This window comes from Ranitomeya variabilis, chromosome 8 (assembly GCF_051348905.1).
Source record: "Ranitomeya variabilis isolate aRanVar5 chromosome 8, aRanVar5.hap1, whole genome shotgun sequence".
Classification (NCBI taxonomy): domain Eukaryota; kingdom Metazoa; phylum Chordata; class Amphibia; order Anura; family Dendrobatidae; genus Ranitomeya; species Ranitomeya variabilis.
This window is the reverse complement of record NC_135239.1, coordinates 145,124,067-145,144,565: the sequence shown is the minus strand read 5'-3', so window position 1 is coordinate 145,144,565 and position 20,499 is coordinate 145,124,067. Positions and strand designations below refer to the sequence as shown.

The window sequence follows — 20,499 nt, the reverse complement described above, 5'->3', positions numbered from 1 at the left end:
CAGTGGCGTCCAGCTTGATTCGCCGGGTCTGTATTCACGATATATGCCGCGGGTCTCTGAGACACTCTTTCTTCCAGAAGCAAATCACACGGAAACACACCGGCGAATATGCGCTCTGTATAATTATCGGCCCTCAATACCGCTGTAAGCTGCAGACTGTCCATCGTTACTTAATTAAAATCGTACAAGATCTCTCGCCTATTATTAATTTCCAGAATGGTGTGGTTGACTGCAAAAACAATCATATTTATCGGGTGGGGTGTTGCTAGCGCAATGCGGACTTTAGCATGTAGGTTACCTGTTTTAATGAGCGAGAAATGGCCTCCAGGCTCTTGATCAGGCGATAAATCAACAGCAAATAGAGTGAATCCAGCCATAAATTCTTCACGATCTATCGCCATGGCACAATCAGCCTTCTGCTTGCCAGATATATGGGCAAGCGCCATATACTCTCTGATGGCTAAATCAACATTAAAATTAGGATTATAAGGTCTCGCGGGTATCTGTTGGCCGTCCAGATATAAAGCCGCGTGGCTAACGTGGTAGTGGTGGAATTGCAATGGGTTTTTCGAGTAAGAACCGCTGAACGCCTCATTATCTACAAACCCCAATATAACAGTTTTTGGTATCTGGCCTAGGAAGAGGTTCTTGGGGTTCGTGATCCGTGTCCCTGCGGCGATGCTGCACACTTTCATGCATGTTCGGTTAATAGCGTACTTGGCGGTTGCGGATAGGAGGGCCTGGCTGTGACCGATTCGGACAGCCAGAGATACCTGCACTCTTTTCACATAGAGCCGCTTGCGAGATTTGCACCTTCAGCGGCTCGGCTTCTGCGGACATGAGGCAGAAAGCATCCTTATTTCTTGATAACTTAACCTTAAGGTCAAGTCCATTCAATATTAACTTTGGTTGTTTAAATATATCCCCAAAAATGGGCACTAAGAGGTCGATGGGCTTTGAGTGGGAAGTTGCATTGGCTCTTTTGATAAACCCTGCATTTGCGCCATCCAAGCTCCAGTCATTATGATGGCCCGCAGTGTCTTTATAGAACAAACCGGCTGTAAATTGTGATGACAGCTTCTGCGAGCTGTAATTTAAAAGGGTCTCTATGTAGGCTCTATAGCTGTAGAGATTGTCCAATTGTGAGATACGTCGGTCTCCCAGAGTAATATCGACCTGGTTAAAAAGAGTGGCTAGAGGGTAGTTTATGAGCGCCACACGCGCGCCATCGGCGATAGCCGTATTATCTTGCTTGACGATGCGACAATTTATGTACAGCAGCGTGTTGTTCAGATCATAATAATAATCGCCGCTCCCAGATATGAAAAATTCCAACGGTCCATTGTCTGACAGCGCCGCAACCGGTTGTACTTCTACAAATAGAGATTTCTCTATACTTGTTTGTGTCGGGGGTACGTCAAAAATATCCAGTTCAGATTTTGCGCACTCTACAGGAGCGTCATGCAGGAAAGCCATGATAACTGATTACAAGATGTGGTCCGCAGAGAGTCTTACTCGTTTCTGACGGTGGCGTCTCTTGGTGGTAGTTTTATTCATGAGCATCGGCGGTAAAGGGGGGCAAGCGTGCCTCTTTCTTTTTTGTGCTTTTTTAGTGACATAAATTATCCCAGATCCGTCTTGCTGTGGTTGTGTATTTATCCGTTTCATAAGGGCCGTTGAGGCAGTCGTGATGGCGTCCGTCGCGATGTTCCGGACCGCCGTCTTTATGTGCGGTTTTACTAATTCTAAGCCTTTTCTGAAAAGCGGCACGGCGCGACGAAATAAGCCTTTAAATATCCCGGCTAGGCCAGAGCCATACATGTACTCGCTCCCGCGGAATCCCTCTAGCCCGTGCCCCGACTGGGCAGTATAGTAGCGGGCATAAACAGCGGGATCTCCATACACCCTTTGAGACACCATTTTATCGTGTCAATACTGTCGCGGTCTAAAATGTAATCGCACTATACACTTGCCGTATCTGAATTTAACCGGCGTAGCCTGGTCCGACATGACTGTAATGTTTATGGAGTCAAAGTGTTGTTTGCACAGCGGTATGTAATCGGGACACGTGTAGCGCACCGTGACAATATCATTATCATCGCCGCTAACTTCTACAGTTCGTAACAGTTTAACGTAACTGTCGCCTACAAGCTAATGTTGAATTATATCAGTGTATACAAAAAGCGAATAAAAACCAGCCTTTGAATCAGGGTAAAAGCGGCGATTCCACAGCATTAAAGCAACGGGGGAGTCATCGACGGTCTGTAGGCCGAAAATAAATTTTAGCTTAGTACCCAGAGCAAACTGTATAGGGGCTGGGTCGGGCAGGATCACCTCTCGGCGTAGCTCATCATACCGTATTCTGTAGGCAGGCGTGGATAAATTCAGCACCTCTATTCGGGCATTGACCGCACCAACCAGCTTATGAATGTTCGAGTAAAATCCTGATTTTATGTGATAATGTTCTAACGGATCGTTGTGTTTACCAGCGTAGAGGTTCCCTTCAAAAGCCTCAAACGTGATCCACGTATGGGGGTACTGTATTTCCGTTAACGCCACTTCATAAGCGTCTGAAAGGTGAATGGCCCTTGCTAACTTGGTATTGTAATTCGATATGGTGTTGTCGGGGTAGATTTTAATTGAGGAATTGCTGGGTAATGTGATGAAAAATTATCCCGCTTCCATGGCTATATATCTGTCAACTCCGAAGCCGGGATCCAACTATTGAATTTTTTGGGGTACCCCAGCCATTTCACGAAGCAGTGACACACACCCCCGACACGTTTTTTTCTCAAAATCTTTTCTACTCTGTAGACACGATTCTCATCCATAGGTATTTTTTGCAGCTCTTCCTTATAAAATGACCCCTCTACAGCCTCGCCGGCTAAATCACTAATTTTATAAAGAGGTTTATGAAATTTATTGGAGACTGCGGTAATTAAAAAAATCTCTTCACTGTACGTTTTCTCATAGCTCTTACTCGATGATCAATAACCGTCTGCTTCTTTCAGAAATTCAGCTGTATAAAATTGCCTGTTTTAATCCGACTATTTCATGCTTGAGTTAATACAAGCAATAATTATCTGTATGGGTGTGCTCTGGGTGTTAACAGAAGGCGTGTGGCGGGGCGTAACTGGGTGTGTTTCTGGGTGTTAACAGTTGGCTTGTTTTCTGACACTCGGAATAAATACAGCTGTCTGTACCGCTGCACTACACCGGACATCCACCAGAAGTCAGACCAGGCTAATCTCTGAGCTATTCTAAATGTAAGTATATATAGAGCGCCGTATTATTCTACTTTGTCTTATTATTCGCAAATGCTTAATTATATTTAACTATGTATAGCTAAAACCATAATTAAGGTTGTTATTTGTTTTAATAAGTTAGTATTATATTGATGGTTAGCGGCATTATGTTTTAATAATTTAACCGTATATTTATGACATAATTTGTGTAATACAGTAGTTAATAGCTGTTAATACCCCCCTAACTAGCGTACTTACTTATTACATATGTTTTGTTTAACATAGACATATTTATAGTCATATTTATACATTAGGTGCATATTTAGTTGCGCTGTATAATATAGTTTTACTGTATAAACCATATTTGTGGTGCAAAATTAATATAGAAAGACTTAACCGTGTTACCTGTGATTTGCTTAGTATAAACATATTTATACACCAGGCGCAAATTTATTTGTTGCGGTATATAAATGAGTTTGTCTGTGTTGTAAAATTAATATAGATAGCACAAAAATTTACACAGATAATTTCTTTTAGATGGAATCCCAAAATTTTTTGGATTTTTCCGACCAAGTTGAGGATTCGGTATTAGGTGTGTTTCAAGCTTTATATAAATGCATCTGTTAGTGTGCCACTGTAAGTAAGGGCTGTTTGTATATTATTTTTATATTGTTTTATTCTTTCCTGTTTAAGATGAATTTATCAGGACCATGCCCGATGATTTTTAAACAGCTTCAGCGTGCCTGCTCTGGAGTGTGATACAGCCGGAGCTGAGTATAGCAACACTAATGAAGCTGACGCCGCTGTGTGGGATTTTGCGCAAGACATCATAGGTGCGTTGTGTGTCTGTGTGTATATATATTTATATCTTTTAAGTATTTAGACGTGAAAATATATATTAATTCTTTACAGATGTTGGCCTGAATATCTTTTAAGTATTTAGATGTGTAAATATATATTAATTCTTTACAGATGTCGGCCTGAATATCTTTTAAGTATTTAGACGTGTTAATATATATTAATTCTTTACAGATATCGACCTGATTCCAGAACCAATCACCTCGGAACACAAGCAGATGTCCGCTGAAGACCTGTTGTACCAGGCCCCCACACCGAGAAACAGCCCTGTTTCTAGAACCCCTAAAAACCCGCGAGGGCCAGCGAGAAAGAAAGGAAAAGGTAGCAATCGTATGAAAACGCGTTTTTGCACAACTGCTCTGAGAAAATCCACCACGCCTCTACTAAGTCCTATATCTTTTTTTATAGCTTGTAAACTGAAGCCTAGAAGAATTTTCACAAAAGAGAATATACACCTGCTAATGGAGAACCTCACAGAAGCTCCAGAAGCTGCCACGGCAATCATCCACCCCACACTGCTAGTCCGTAAGTGTATATTTTGATATACATGCACAGTCTCTGTACAATCAATGATACACGTGCTTCTCCAATGAGATCCTGGTACCACACATATCTGACACATGTATAATCTTTCCCGCAGCTAAGCGCAGCGACATGTGGCGGTCTCGCACATATCTGACACATGTATAATCTTTCCTGCAGCTAAAAGCAAAGTCATGAGAAAAACACCTCCAGCACCTCTACAGCCGCTACAGCTCTCCGAGAATGGCGCAGTACCAGTGTGGACGGCAATACAGTCGGCTAATGGAGTTGTTAGAACATCCCCGCTATCACCGATCTGTGTGGTGCAGGACGCAGGAAACCCTGTACCGGCGGACCATCGTGAAATACTCCATTCAAGTGCTGGACAGCTATCGACCAGCCGTGTGAATGACCCACCGCAACTATGCCCAGAAGTGGTAGAGCCACCCCGAAAACATAAGCGAAAAACAAAGCATATTACAGAGCCACCGACCACATCCAGCGTCGTGGGTACCGCAGCTCCGATAGCTGGTGAAGCGCTTGATCGCGCGATTGATCAGCTCGCTGATGGTAAGCAATCATCCGTAGAACTGCTCATCATACGCGTGGCACACACTATGCAACCGCCAGTGGCATGTCTAACTGTACCTGCTAATTCCTCTGGGGCCGGCCCCTCAGGAGCCTCTAATTTGGGTGGCACATCTCATGTCTGTGTATCTAACTCTGTTAATGTTAAGAAACGGTTAAAGAGGTCGTTACCATCAGCTTTTAAGGTGTGTAAAAAGCCAAGGATTCAGGCGGCATCTACAAATCTGCGGCATGATTCCATCGGCTGGGGCACCGCTGAAATGGCGGTGTTTCAGGAACAGTTCTGCCGCTACTTACGCTACAAACTCTGGGTCCCCAAAATAATGTTTTTTTGTGATACTTTTGAAAAATTATTATCAACACTAATCCCAACACATGCTAATAAGGCCGAACTATATGCACTCCGGAATCTGCAGCTGGATGGGAAGACAACATCTGCAGCTAGCCCATTATGACTGGATATGGTCGGCTACGGCCTGCATAAACCACCTAAACCAACACTACCCAGGTATAATAGCGCTAGAGTTATAAAGAGGACTCTAAAATTGTTGGTCAGCGCTAAACGCGCGCTATGCGCTAGGAGACGTCATGGTGTCACGTGTCCTGCAATAGCTCTACAGACTCCCCTGTTATCGTCACAAGAGTCAGATCAGCATTCACATAGCCATGATAACTCTGCAAATGTCCTGCATGCATCTACACAAAATTCACAAGCCTCAGACGCTGGCTTTGTCGCTGATGGTGATGTGTTGTACCCCGATCATGCAGTATTTTTGCAGTGCATCCATCATCATCAAAGGGCCCTCCGCAATTTCAACGGTCATATACATACAAATCATTTTAGATTTGTAAATTTGGAGCGTGTACGATCATTTGAGGAGGGTGTGAATGTTGTTCATGACGGTATTCAGGCATTACTGGATAGAATCATCAGGGACATTGAACCTGGCGACTTTGTACAGTTAAGGTTTGAAGGTAGCGATACTTTAGACCCTATTTTCACTACAAAACAAACCAGGGAAGATTTTAATTCTGAATCTTTTTTAAATGCCGTTGCCAGCACACTTCAAAGTAACGCTGAATGCATATCATCCAATTCGCTAAAGCTAGTCGTTACCATCATTAAAAACCGACGCGGTGGTGTAAAAAAGCGCTTGAAAGCTATAGCGAGCAGTCAGATCATTAAACAAAAGAGGCAATGGCTGTATGATTTTAACAATTACACGACAAATCTGTGTTTGGCTGCTAGTGTTTGCGCCCTGATGGACGACACGGATCTCGCTGATGCCGTTTTACTGAGCCGCTCTAAAAACATACACACAGCACTGGGCATCCCTAATGATCAGTTAGTGAGTTTTAGCGACATCCCGGCATTTGAAAAATATTTGGGGATCACCATTAAAGTGCTGTACTATAGTCAGGGTGATTGGCACTACTTTCAGAGCGGCAATACAGCTAATGGTAAAACCGTATTCATATTGTTCCATGATAATCACTACTACGGTATCAAAAATATGAAGGGTTTTATCGGTGCTGATTACTTTTGTGAGCTCTGCAATTCAATGTTTCACCACAAGAACAATCATTCCTGTCAGTATTTTTGTAAAGCCTGTCAGAGAGAGGGTTGTGTAGAAAGCAGTGCCACCCAACAATCCAGGTGCCCTGTTTGCAGAGTTTATTGCCGCTCGAGCGAGTGCTTAGATTATCACACACAATTGGCTGTAGGCGACCCAGCATTCTGCAGGCTTAAAACATTTTGTGATAAATGCAACCGTTTTGTTTTCAGAAATAGCGAGACTGAGCATAAATGTAATGGTTTGCGTTGTCCTGTATGTCGCAGCCGTATAAATAAATTCGATGCCCATCTCTGTTACATGCGGCGGTATGTAGCACAGGATGAGTCAGATTGTTATATCTTTTATGATTTTGAATGTATGCAGGAGACAGGCACGCACATCCCGAATTACATTTATGCTACAACGCTGCATGGCCACCCCTCCTGGGAGTTTGAGGTGATACCTGTACACATGACTTTGTACAGTTCTTTACAAGCGGCAAATTTTCAGATCATACATTTATTGCCCACAATGGAGGTAGATACGACTCATACTTTATTGTTAAGGAGCTGATTTCTGAAAAACTACAAGTACAGTTGATAACCCAAGGTGGCCGTCTCTTGTGTGTGACGCTACCCGATCTGTCTATAAGGTTCATAGACTCTCTAAATTTTACCCCCATGAAACTCAGTAAATTACCACAGGCCATGGGCTTTTCAGGAGGCAAAGGCCATTTTCCACACTTTTTTAATACCAGAGAAAACCAAAATTATGTAGGCCCCATACCAGATGTAAAATATTATGGGGTAGAGTACATGGCACCTGGTGAGAAGTCAGAGTTCCTGGAGTGGTATGCGACACAGGTAAATACAACTTTTGACCTCAAGGCTGAGCTAAAATCTTATTGCAAACAAGATGTTGAAATTCTGAGACACGCCTGCGAGATCTATAGAGAACGTATTATGCAAATGACACAGAAAAATGTCAAAAAATACTGTAAGCGTCAAAAGCAAACGATTGTAGTGAGCAGATGTGTTGATCCTTTTCAGCTCATCACCCTGGCCTCGGTGTGTATGGCAATGTACAGGTTTAAATTTCTTCCAAAAAAGACAATCGCCATTTTACCTGGTGATAATTATCACAAGGCAAAAAAGCGCTACTCGTCACCCGCTATACAATGGCTCATGTATGTAGCCCACTCTGAGAACATCGACATACAGCACGCTTTGAGAGGCGGTGAAAAACAGGTCGGGAAATATTTTCTAGATGGTTATGCCTATGTTAACGGCCAACACATAGCCTTTGAAATTCAGGGGTGTTTTTACCACGGTTGTCCCGTGTGCTATAATGAGAATGACACGAATAAGGTCACAAACACGTCCTACGGCCAGTTATATTACACCTGTTTAGCTAAAAAGCATTACTTACCGTGCTGCGGGTACACAGTAAGAGTGATGTGGGAGCATGCGTGGAATGAAATGGTTGAAAATGATTCTAACCTTCAAACATTTCTCCATCTAACGCCATTAAGCTCTATCACCATCTGGAAGAAGGGGAGACTTTACATTACTACGATTTCACCAGCCTGTACCCCTTTGTAAACAAAACTAAAACATACCCTGTAGGGCATCCAGACATCATCTATGACAATTTTGGGTTCATTAAAAAATACTTTGGCATTGCTAAAGTCAAGGTCTACCCGCCGAGAGATTTATTTTTTCCTGTTCTACCGGTAAAACTCAACAAAAAATTAATGTTTCCCCTTTGCTACACTTGCGCTGTAAATTCCCAGGCAGGTGTTTGTGCTCATAGTGATGAAGAACGTGCCCTGACAGGCACCTGGTGCACTATAGAGCTCGAGATGGCGATAGAAAAAGGGTATCGGATCGCGCACATCTATCAAATATGGCATTTTCCTAAAACCACTGATGAACTGTTTGCTCCCTACATTAAATTACATCTTAGGGATAAGCAGGAAGCCTCTGGTTACCCTAGCTGGTGCACTGATGAGGACAAGAAAAGGCACTACATTGACTCTTTTCTTGAAAAAGAAGGTGTCCAATTACGGCCTGAAAATATAGCGGTCAATCCTGCTAAGAGACAGATCTCCAAGCTTTTCTTAAATTCTTTATGGGGAAAGTTTGCTCAGAGATCTAATCTATCATGTACCAGCATTGTTAGGGACCCAGATGAGCTTTTTAAGTATTTGTTCCTGTCTTACTATGACATCTCGATGTTACATTTCCTTGATGATGACACCGCAACCATTAACTGGAAATACGCAAAAGGCCACCACACACTCAACAAAAACACAAACATTTTTATAGCGTGTTTTACAACAGCGTATGCCTGGCTAGAGCTCTATTCACTGCTGGACCGGCTGCAGGAGAGGTGCCTTTATCACGACACAGATTCAGTTATTTTTGTACAGCGAGATGGTGTGTGGCAGCCACCTTTAGGCCATTACCTGGGGGAACTGACCAGTGAAATACCCGATGGTACATACATCACAGAATTTGTATCCGCGGGCCCCAAAACTTACAGGTACAAACTCAACACCGGTAAAACTGTCTTAACAGTTAAGGGGATAACACTAAATGTCGGTAACTCTCAATCTATTAATTTCAACAGTCTAAAAAGATCTAGTTCTGGACTACCCGCGCAATTCTGACACAGATACACAGAAACGTATTGTCGTACAGCAACCGTCCATTGTGAGAAATAAAAAGTGTTGGGAGATTGAAACGAGGCCATTACGCAAAACACAAAAGTGCGTTTACACAAAGCGGCACCTAATTGACGATTTTACCACCCTGCCTTTTGGCTATTAGTCGCGTATTGTGGTGATAGATACACGCCTGCAACACCCATTCTCATGCATTCTAGCAGGGCCGTCTAATTCTGGAAAGAGCTATTTTGTAAAACAACTGCTATATAATATTGAAACTAATTTTTCTCAGAAACCTGATAATATTGTTTGGTTTTATTCGTGTTGGCAGAAACTATATGATGAAATCTCTCTCTCTTTTCCCAACGCCAGATTTGTGGAGGGTCTGCCGAATACATTCGTAGATGACGAATTATTCCCGCCGGAGAAGGTGAATTTGGCTATTGTTGATGATCTCATGGAGAGTGCTAGTGAAAATTGTGAGATAGAAAAAGCCTTTACCAAGTATGTGCACCACAGAAATCTCAGCATTTTCTACCTGGTACAAAACATATTTTGCCAGGGTAAGAAAAGCCGCACGATAAATTTAAACACAAAGTACATGGTGCTTTTTAATAACCCCCGAGATAAATTACAAATTTTAACTCTAGCTCGGCAGATGTTACCTGGAAAAACACGTTTTTTCCTAGAAGCTTTTGAGGATGCCACGTGGGAGCCTTATGGGTATTTGCTTGTAGATTTGAGAGCTAATACCCCTGAGGATCATCGCTTAAGGACTGGATTGTTTCCACCAGCGTTGCTTGCTGTTTATGTTCAAAAGAAAAAACCTTCTAAAAAGTGAATTTTACCCAGTATCAGACATTCTACGCTGTGTGCGTTGTGATGTAAAGATGTCTGAGAGACTCCGGCGTAACTGGGCTCTCTTAAAAACTCTGGTGAAAGCAACCCCCGCTGTCAGAAAATCTATTTTGCGCAATGCAAGCAATGATTTAATTACAGCCATAGGCGAGATTGCTTTAAACATCTTAAAAGGCAGGATTCCTCTGAAAGAGCATCAAAAAGGTATATTAAAGAAGTGGCGTAAAGCTATAAGAACCTGAGTGACAGATCTCAGCCCATAAAGAAAAAGAAGCGGCTACTAAAGCAGGCCGGCGGGTTTATCGGCCCTCTTTTAGCTTTTGCAATTCCAATAATAACAAGCCTGCTCGCAGGAAGATAATGGAGCATACAGAGAAAATGTATCTAGTGCCCAAACAGGAGCTAGACAAACTAAGGCACAGTACTACAGATAACATACGCGACAGTGTTATTCGGCACCTTGATGGTGAAATTAGTGCCATTTTACAACATCGTGACATTCCCGATGATGTGAAAATTAAAATGTATAGCACCGTGCTACAGCGCTACTTGGTACATACGCGGCACAGCTCAAAAGAAGTAACGGCTTTAAATCTCGTTAGCACTCCTGATCCTGGTCAGCAACAATTGTCAAATACCGACTGTGATAAAAATCATGAGGTCGCTGAAATTGTCAGTCATATAAACCAAAGATATAAAAAGAATGCTGAATTTTTACTAAACAGGTTACTGCAGAATAAAAATGTTACAGCCTAGAATAATAAAGCCGAATTTATTTTCAAAGGATCCGTAATACCAGGGTCTAACTTACTGGATTTGGTACGTAGTACAATGCAGAGTCATGCTCTGACCGGCTGGAATTTACCTCCGGGTTGGGATTCATTTATGCATGCTATGGCCGAGCTAAATATACAGTCTACAGTTGTGGGTAATCCCACTACTAGGAAGCTTTTAGATGAATTAAAAATTTCCAGCAGCGAGACACACGCTGTATCTACTCCACAGAAGTTAACTCCGATGCCACGTACAATTCAATCTTTACATTCCCCGTCATTAGGCACCACACGCGGAACTCTAATGCCTAAAAAAAGGTCTCTACCGATGCTACAAACCATGTGGCTCACGATGTAAAGAATGTACTGGATAAATGCTGTACTTGGCTTGTTACACTATATTATTTATTTCAGCAAGAAGTGTAATGATGTATGTTCATTGTACTTGTGATACTATTTATTTATTTTGTAAGAACTGTGTTGATGTATGATCATTGTATTATTTAATGTTTTTGCTTTTATACGCTGTAATAATTTTTATAGTATTGAAATGTCTTTGAGATGTATTTATTTTACAACAATAAAATCTTTTTAAATTTTTACAATATCGTGTCTTTTGTTTGTTTTTTTATAATTGTATAAAACACATAGCTTCTTACTTGCGGGTGTTGTAATATGGCCACATACATAATGTGCCCAATTGAGTTTGACGAGTTATATGTATGCCGGTCACGGTTGGGAATTGACAACTAATCTCATAGGATATAAAATAAACAGCATGGTGTGTTATAAACACAACAAACTTGCAGCACTTGCAAATAAGAGTAAACTTAATACAATACATATTACAGAAGCCACAAACAACTGTTTGTGTTAATCTCGCAACAAGGACTCTGTGTAAATGAGATAATGTGACCATATAATGAGGCTGTTGTTATAAAAAGAAACACGACATACCATTGGTAATAAAACACAGTGCCCCTGATTACAGAATGCAATCGCTGTATCAAATTAACAATATCAAAATCTAATATAAAAACAATACTGGGATAATAAGCACTGTATCAAACTATATCAAAGTGTATCAAAAGCTGACAGCCAGACAAGGAGGGACAGCTGGCTGACAGGGAGGGGAGGAGGAGTTACACCCCTTTTGATACATTTTGATAGGGGCGGGGCACCTGTCAGATTGAGTTTGACGAATGGTCCCTCTGATACACTACTGCCCTGTTTCTAGAGTCCCCAAAAACCCACGAGGGCCTGCGAGCAAGAAAGGAAAAGGTAGCAATCGTATGAAAATGTGTTTTTGCACAAATGCTCTGAGAAAATCCCACTCACCTCTGCTAAGCCCTATATCTTTATTTATAGCTTGTAAAGTGAAGCCTAGGAGAATTGTATTCGCAAAAGAGAATATACCACTGCTAATGGAGAACCTCACAGAAGCTCCCGAAGCCGCCACGGCAATCGTCCACCCCACATCGCAAGCCCGTAAGTGTATATTTTGATATACATGCATAGCCTCTGTACAATCAATGATACACATGCTTCTCCAATGAGTTCCTGGTCTCACACATATCTGGCACATGTATAATCTTTCCAGCAGCTAAGCGCAGAGACATGCGGCGGTCTCGCACATATCTGACACATGTATAATCTTTCCTGCAGCTAAACGCAAAGTCATGAGAAAAACACCTCCAGCACCTCTACAGCCGCTACAGCTCTCCGAGAATGATGCGTCACCAGTGTGGTCTGCAATACAGTCGGCTAATGGACCTGTTAGATCACCCCCGGTATCACCGATCTGTGTGGTGCAAGGCCTGGGAAACCCTGTGCCGGTGGACCAGCGTGAAATACCCCATTCAAGTGCTGGCCAGCCATCGACCAGCCGTGTGAATGACCCGGTGCTACTATACCCAGAAGTGATAGAGGCACCCCGAAAACATAAGCGAAAAACAAAGCATATTACAGAGCCAGCAAGCACATCCAGCGCCGTGAGTGCCACAGCCCCGCTGACTGGTGAAGAGCTTGATCGCGCGATTGATCAGCTCGCTAATGGTAAGCCAGCGGCATATCTTACTGTACCTGCTAATTCCTCTGGTGACCATCCCTCAGGCTGCCTCTAATTTGGGTGGCATATCTCATGCCTGTGTATCTAACTCTGTTAATGTTAAGAAACGGTTAAAGAGGTCGTTACCAGTGGCTGTTAAGGTGTGTAAAAAGCCAAGGATTCAAGCAGCGGTGTAGGTACAGGCTAAAGATACAGAATCTGTATCTGCGGCATCTACAAATCTGCTGCATGAATCCATCGGTTGGGGCCCCGCTGAAATGCCTGTGTTTCAGGAACAGTTCACCCGCTACTTACACTACAAACTCTGGGTCCCCAAAATAATGTTTTTTTGTGATACTTTTGAAAAATTATCAACACTAACCCCAACACATGCTAATAAGGCCGAAATATATTCACTCCGGAATCTGCAGCTGGATGGCGAGATAACATCTGCAGCTACCCTATTATGACTGAATATGGTCGGCTACGGCTTGCATAAACCACCTAAACCAACACAACCCAGGTATAATAGGGCTAGAGTTATAAAGAGGGCTCTAAAATTGTTGGTCAGCGCTAAGCGCGCGCTATGCGCTAGGAGGCGTCGTGGTGGCCTGTGTCCTGCAATAGCTCTACAGACGCCACAGTTGTCGCCACAAGAGCCAGACCAGCATTCACATAGCCAAGATAACTCTGCAAATGTCCTGCATGCATCTACTCAAAATTCACAAGCCTCAGACGCAGCCTTTGTCGCTGATGGTGCTGTGTTGTGCCCCGAGCATACAGTATTTTTACAACGCATCTATCATCATCAAAGGGCACTCCGCAATTTCAACGGTCATATACATACAAATCATTTTAGATTTGTAAATTTGGAGCGTGTACAATCATTTGTAGAGGGCGTGAATATTGTTCATGACGGCATTCAGCCATTACTGGATAGAATCATCAGGGACATTGAACCTGGTGACTTTGTACAGTTAAGGCTACTTTCACATTCGCGTCTTTGGACGCAGCGTCGTCGATGCAACGCATGACGCATTAGTAACGCACACTAAAACGCACCGTTTTCGACGCATGCGTTTAACGCATGCGTCGTAAAACGCAGCATTTTTTGGTGCGTTTTTGCTGCGTTTTTGTTAAAAACGCATTTTTCAATGCATGCATTGTCAAACAATGATGTCATTTTTTCACCCAATAGCATGATGAAAAGGCCCATTAGTTTTTACAGCATCAAGATGGAGCATCCCATGGAGAGTATCTACCTCAATATGGAGCTGGATTTTGCCATGGCTAATGCTTACGCTATCGCTTTTCATGAACAAAGGAAAAGAGATAAACAACGGAGAAGGAGTCATCGGCGCTTTTGGCTACACCCTATAGTGGAAGTCAGAGAGAGCCGTGGAGCCTACCATTGTTTGTTTGGCGAGCTAAATGACAACCTGGAAAAATATTTTGAGTATACCAGGATGTCTCAAGACAGCTTCCGCTATCTGCTGCGTCTGGTGGAAGGAGCCATTACCAGGCAGGACACGCAGCTCCGGAGATCAATTTCCGCCGAGGAACGTCTGCTGGTGACTCTACGGTACGTAATGTAGCTATTTGAAGGACTTTATATGTTCTGCCCTTTTTTTAAATAACCTTTTTTTTTGGGGGGGAGGCATGGAAAATGTAATTTTATTTTATAACAATGTACTTTAATTAAATTTATTTATTTTTCATCTTGGTAGTTTCCTGGCTACCGGAGAGACCTTGAGATCCCTGCATTTCCAGTTTCGGATTGGAGTCTCCACACTTTCGGGTATTATTGCCGACACATGCCGCGCATTGTGGGACAATCTCAGGGAGGAATTTTTACCAATCCCAACAACAGAGTTATGGGAGGCCAATGCCAAAAAATTTGACCAACTGTGTTCTTTCCCTAACTGTATTGGAGCAGTGGATGGGAAGCACATTAGGATTACAAAGCCTGCAAGAAGTGGATCTCTGTTTTTTAATTACAAAAAATACTTTTCCACCGTGCTCATGGCAATTGCAGGTGCGGACTGCAGGTTTCTCACCGTGGACATTGGAGCGTTTGGCTGTGCAAATGATTCATGGACATTTAAGGAGTCTGATATGGGCCGAAGATTATATGAGAACAATTTTAATTCCCCCCTGCCAAGACCTCTTCCCAACACCGAAGGGCCGGCAATGCCATTTGTGGTTGTTGGTGATGAGGCATTTCAAATGTGTGCCAACCTACTGAAACCCTACTCCAGTCGGGGTTGGACCACACAAAAAGTATTTTTAATTATAGACTGTCCAGGGCCAGAAGAACTGTGGAGTGCGCCTTTGGAATCCTTGTCTCCAAATGGTGGATTTTAGGATCCGCTATAAATCTGAAAATTGAGACAGTTGATCAGGTGGTGAAGGCTTGTGTGGTTCTCCACAATTATATTATTGCTAAAGAGAGAGTCAACGTGGAACTAGATGAACCCATACCAAACCCATTGCCCGATTACCAAGATCATCCTCTGAGGACAACTTTGGAAATTGCTCAGATGAGGGATCGATTTGCTTCATATTTTGTTTCAGATGTTGGCCATGTGTCATGGCAAGATCAAATGGTTTAATGTAGAAACAGTACTTTATCCTGCTGTAACTGTAACTAAATTTATTGTGATTAATAAAAATCTAAACACTGTCATTTAAAGAATTAAACACTATTGAGTCCATGACATTTTACCAGCCTAATGTAATGTTCTTTAAATGTTGTAATGTACCGTGATTTTCTACTGTGTTGTGTTTTGAAATAAAGTTCTTTATTGTGCCTTTCTGTTTAAAAAAAAATGCTCCCCTATGTTACAATGTTGTTGCCAATAAAAAAAAAGTTAAAACAAATCCAATGTTCTAGAACCAAATGTGTGTACCACAAAATGTAGTAATGTGAGCACCAGTTCCCAAATTGACTCTGACAAAACAACCCAATTGTTCACATAGCCGTGTGTTCCATAGTTTTAAAAACGAATATGATCGGCTCCCACCTTGTCAAGCAATTAATCTTGCAGACTATTTGCATATGGAACCTGGCATCATGGAGCGTGATGGCTGAAGCAGGTTTTCTGCCGCTGCATGTGCCGCGGCTGTGTGACAGGCACTACACATGCATGGCAAGGCCAACAAATAGGCCTTGGATGTGCATGTGTTCTGCCTGTCACACAGCCTCTAAACATGTGGCTGCAGATCATAATCCGCACTCCATGAAGCCGGGGCCATATGCTACTAGTCTGCAAGTGTTTTGCTTGACAAGGAGGGAGACGATCATGTTCGCTCAACTCTAGTGAGTTAACACTATTGAACTCAGGATGCTGGAATACGTCCAGAGTCAAATAGTGGCGACACTTGGCCACGTGAACATTGCTACCACCTCACCTGACCAATAACCTTAAGGTACCATTACACTAAACGATTAACCAACAATCACGACCAGCGATACGACCTGGCCGTGATCGTTGTTAAGTCGTTGTGTGGTCGCTGGAGAGCTGTCACACAGACAGCTCTCCAGCGACCAACAATGACGAAGTCCCCGTGTAACTAGGGTAAACATCGGGTTCCTAAGCGCAGGGCCGCACTTAGTAACCCGATGTTTACCCTGGTTACCATTGTAAATGTAAAAAAAAAACAAACAGTACATACTTACATTCCGGTGTCTGCCACGTCCATCGCCGTCAGCTTCCCGCACTGTGCCGGCCCTAAAGCACAGCACAGCGTTGACGTCACCGGTGTGCTCTGCTTTTACTTTACGGCCAGGACGAAATCGTTATGTGTGACGGTACCTTTACAGTAGGTTTGAAAATTGATATATTTTTTAATCCTCTTTGTGTTTGTAACACCTCATAGTACAATGAGAGACAGCCCACAAAAAAATTACAACAAACTGGATAAAATTGTGTCAGACATTGCAGATATGAGGTGTTAAAAACACAAGATTTGTGTATACGGCGCACGGTGTGAGTTGGTGCTAACTTTATTTTAGACCAAGAAACTCCGATTTTGTTATCAAAATAACAATTTTATTAAGGGTGACACAAAAAGAAAAATGGGGAAAGGTTCTAAGGGGTAGGAACTTCGGCGATTAAGGGAGATTGATATCCACCAGTTTGGGAGTGGGTGGAGGGGGGGGTGGAGGAGGAGGAGTAGGAGGAGGAACCACCATACTGCACAATACTGGAAGGTATGCCGACGTCTGACCACCCTGTGGTCGACGGTGGCGAGAATGCCAACGCAGGAGGGGAGGGAGGAGGCACGACCAGTCTCCTTGGCACTGTGGACTGGCTCTGGCTACTCCTGCTCCGGCTAGACCCCGGCCGAGAGCTCGGTGTTGGTATTGGAGCAGCCAGAGCCGCCGTAGCTGTTGTTGTTTTTGGCCGTTTTCTCCTCTCTCCCTCTGGGTGTTGTTCTGCGTGGCGTCTTTGGGTCCTTGAAGGCCTGGCAGGAGCAGGACTTTTCGGCTCGGTTCTATGGTGTCGGCGGCGGCGGTGGCCCTCGGCACGCGGAGCTCTGTGTGGGTGCTCTGCAGCAGGAGTCGGAGTCATGCTAGCCAGCGATGGTACTACGGGCATTGTAGTCGCTGACTGCATGACCCGAGCCTGCTGCAGAGCAGTCACGTAGGCATTGTTGCAGGCCTACATCACCGAAATCTGGAGTTCCGGCGTAAGATGTTCCACCATGCCCTTCGCAATGACACTAAAGAAATGTTTTGCTGGCCTCGAGAGCTCGGATTCCATAGTTTCAAGGCGCCGGTCGATATTGGACAGAGCTGTGTCCATTCTATCGCCCAGCGCCTTGAAAGAATTCTGGAAGACCGTGCTCAAATGCAAAAATTCGGGCAGTAGCGGCCTGTCCGAGGCCCGCTGACGCTGTCGGGAATACCCGAAGGAAGGAGCGCCAGTGGCCTCGGCCAGGGGAACATCTGATGGACCGGCTGCCGGTTCTCCAGATGGTGGTGCAAGCCTACTCTCACTGTGGGATGGCTGTGACGGGTCAGATGGCGATTCACGAAGGACCGCTCCAGAGGGCCGAACAGGCTCGAGGGTGCTGCTGTGTGTTCTGTGAAAACATAAGGAAAACATTAGTATACAAAATATAACATTTCACATTCGCCACCTCCGCCACCTCCTGTGTATAATATAAAGTTAACATTGCATCACACACTATAAAATTATAATTTTACAAAATTGTAAAGGGTCAGTTCCGTCTGTCAGTCATAACGGTATTAATTAGCTGATTGTTACGGCCAGCTGCCAATCAGCGCCGGGCACAGTCCTGAATAAAATGGCCGCTCCTTACTCCCTGCAGTGAATGCCTGTCGCCCGCATACTCCCCACTGTCATCGATAAACACTTACCGGCGGTAACCGTTGCCGCCGTTAAGATGTAACCAAATTTTTACTATTGACACTGCCTATGCCGCATCAATATTAAAAATTGAAAACATTTTGTTTTAAAAAATTACGATGCTATACTCACCCATGGTTGCCGTTTGTAACGGCCGCCATGGTTTACGCTTATCGTCGGAACTGCCATGACGTCACGGTCATGTGACCGAGACGTCATCACTGGTCCTGCGATAAGACCAACCCTGAGAACATAACCTGCCGTGGACTAGAAGGTCTCCCGTGTCTATTATTTTAACGTTTTATTGGAAACTGTGATAAACCTGGATGGGCAATATACTACGCCACTATGAAATATTGCACGTGGCTGGCCAATATACTATGTGTCTGTGTGCTGTATACTATGTCACTGGGCAATATAATAAATGGCTGGGCAAGAAACTACATGGCTGGGGAATATACTACGTGAATATGCATGTATGCAATACCCGATGTGTGGGAATAGGTACTAAATACTTACTGTCGGCGGGCAAGGACCGGTTTCAGGAACTGAAGAATTCTGCTGTACTTGTATGTTGATGTCCTTGCCGCAGCAGCACCACTACGAGTCTGTCCCTCCTTCCGCAGGCCCCGATTGAAACGGTCCTTCATGAAGCGCCATCTGGTCTTCAATTTTTTGACTGTGAAAAAGTAAAAAAAAAAATAAAGGTTGAGAGAAACTTTTTTAATTGATAACGCAACCGTGTGCGATGCTACAAAAGTAGAACACATCACAGACGGTTGTGTATCCTGGCCTGATGGGTCAGAGCGGCATTTCGGCAATACTTACCAAATTTATCTTTGTCCGTGGGTGAAGCGCTGTCAAAGCCATCCCACAGCGATTTGGCCACCTCAGCCCACATACGTCTCAAAACCACCTGGTCCGCGTGCCGGGGGTCACGGCTGTCCCACAACGGGCCTCGCTCCTGGATAGAGGCGACCATGATGTCTATGTCTATGCCCTCATCTTGGTCCCGTTGTGAAACCTAGAATAATTGGAAAACATTTATGTTTGCAATATAAATAAAAATTGGTCTCCCTCCCTCCTCCCCCCCCCAAAAAAAAAAAAATGTAAGGAAAAAAAAAAATTTACTAGGTTGTTTGAAAAAATACTTACTCGCCGTCTTGCCACCACAGCTTGGCCCCGAGGTCGCTGCTCCTGCTGGCTCTGTTCCTCCTCACTTGAAGAAGCCTGGAAAATAGTTTTAAAAAATGACACATCTACAAATGACACCGAATAGTAAGCAACAGTAGATCATGTACTCACCGGACTCCCCAGCGGTGTTGTGTGGCTCGAGTTGCTGGCCATTGTTAACAAGATAAAATTCTGAAATGAAAAAAATTTAATTATTTTACTATGCACAATACAGAGGCACATATAGGAAAATATCAAAAAATCCATACATTAACATTACGACCACAATGAACAGTGCACTCATAGTACAATGCCAACTGAACAAGCGCTGAGCAAACAACACCGCCATACATTGAAATAAAAAACAATGGCAGAGACGACACAATGCCAGAGTATAGCAAAAGCATAATACCAGTCCCAGGAAAGATAACAAAACAAATAAACAACAGACCCTATGTACTAATCCAAAAAGACACAGATTTTTTTTAACAAAATTTTTACAACATTGATTTCCAAAAGGCACAAGAAAAGACAAACCATACCGCCATACGTTACAATTAAAAAAAAAATAACAAAATAAATAAAAGAGTACGGCTACATATGAAGCCCTGAAATTCATCAGAACATGATTAAAAAAGAAAACATTTCTATTTAAAAAAAAACACAGTGGAACAACCGCATGCACAGAACAACCCAAAATAAACAGCACAATAGATTTCAGAAAAAAAAATAACAACCCCCCCCCAAAAAAAGGAAAGAAAAGTCAATCCTGGATACACCACCATACTTTACAATAAAACCAACAAGGCCGGAGACAATGAAACGCCATCATATAA

At 43.3% G+C, this 20,499-nt stretch overlaps 1 protein-coding gene across 1 annotated transcript in view; it reads right to left on the bottom strand.

The window, feature by feature from the left end:
* LOC143788829 (uncharacterized) overlaps positions 1–19,894 on the bottom strand; it is a 150,307-nt gene extending 130,413 nt beyond the window's left edge. The window contains exons 1-4 of the mRNA XM_077278736.1: positions 19,646–19,894; positions 19,319–19,514; positions 19,010–19,169; positions 17,960–18,203 (exon numbers count right to left, since the gene is read on the bottom strand). Of these exons, the coding sequence (XP_077134851.1) occupies positions 17,960–18,203; positions 19,010–19,169; positions 19,319–19,472 (558 nt within the window). The 5' untranslated portion in view covers positions 19,473–19,514; positions 19,646–19,894. The remainder of the gene's footprint in view (positions 1–17,959; positions 18,204–19,009; positions 19,170–19,318; positions 19,515–19,645) is intronic.
* Positions 19,895–20,499: the final 605 nt, after the last annotated feature.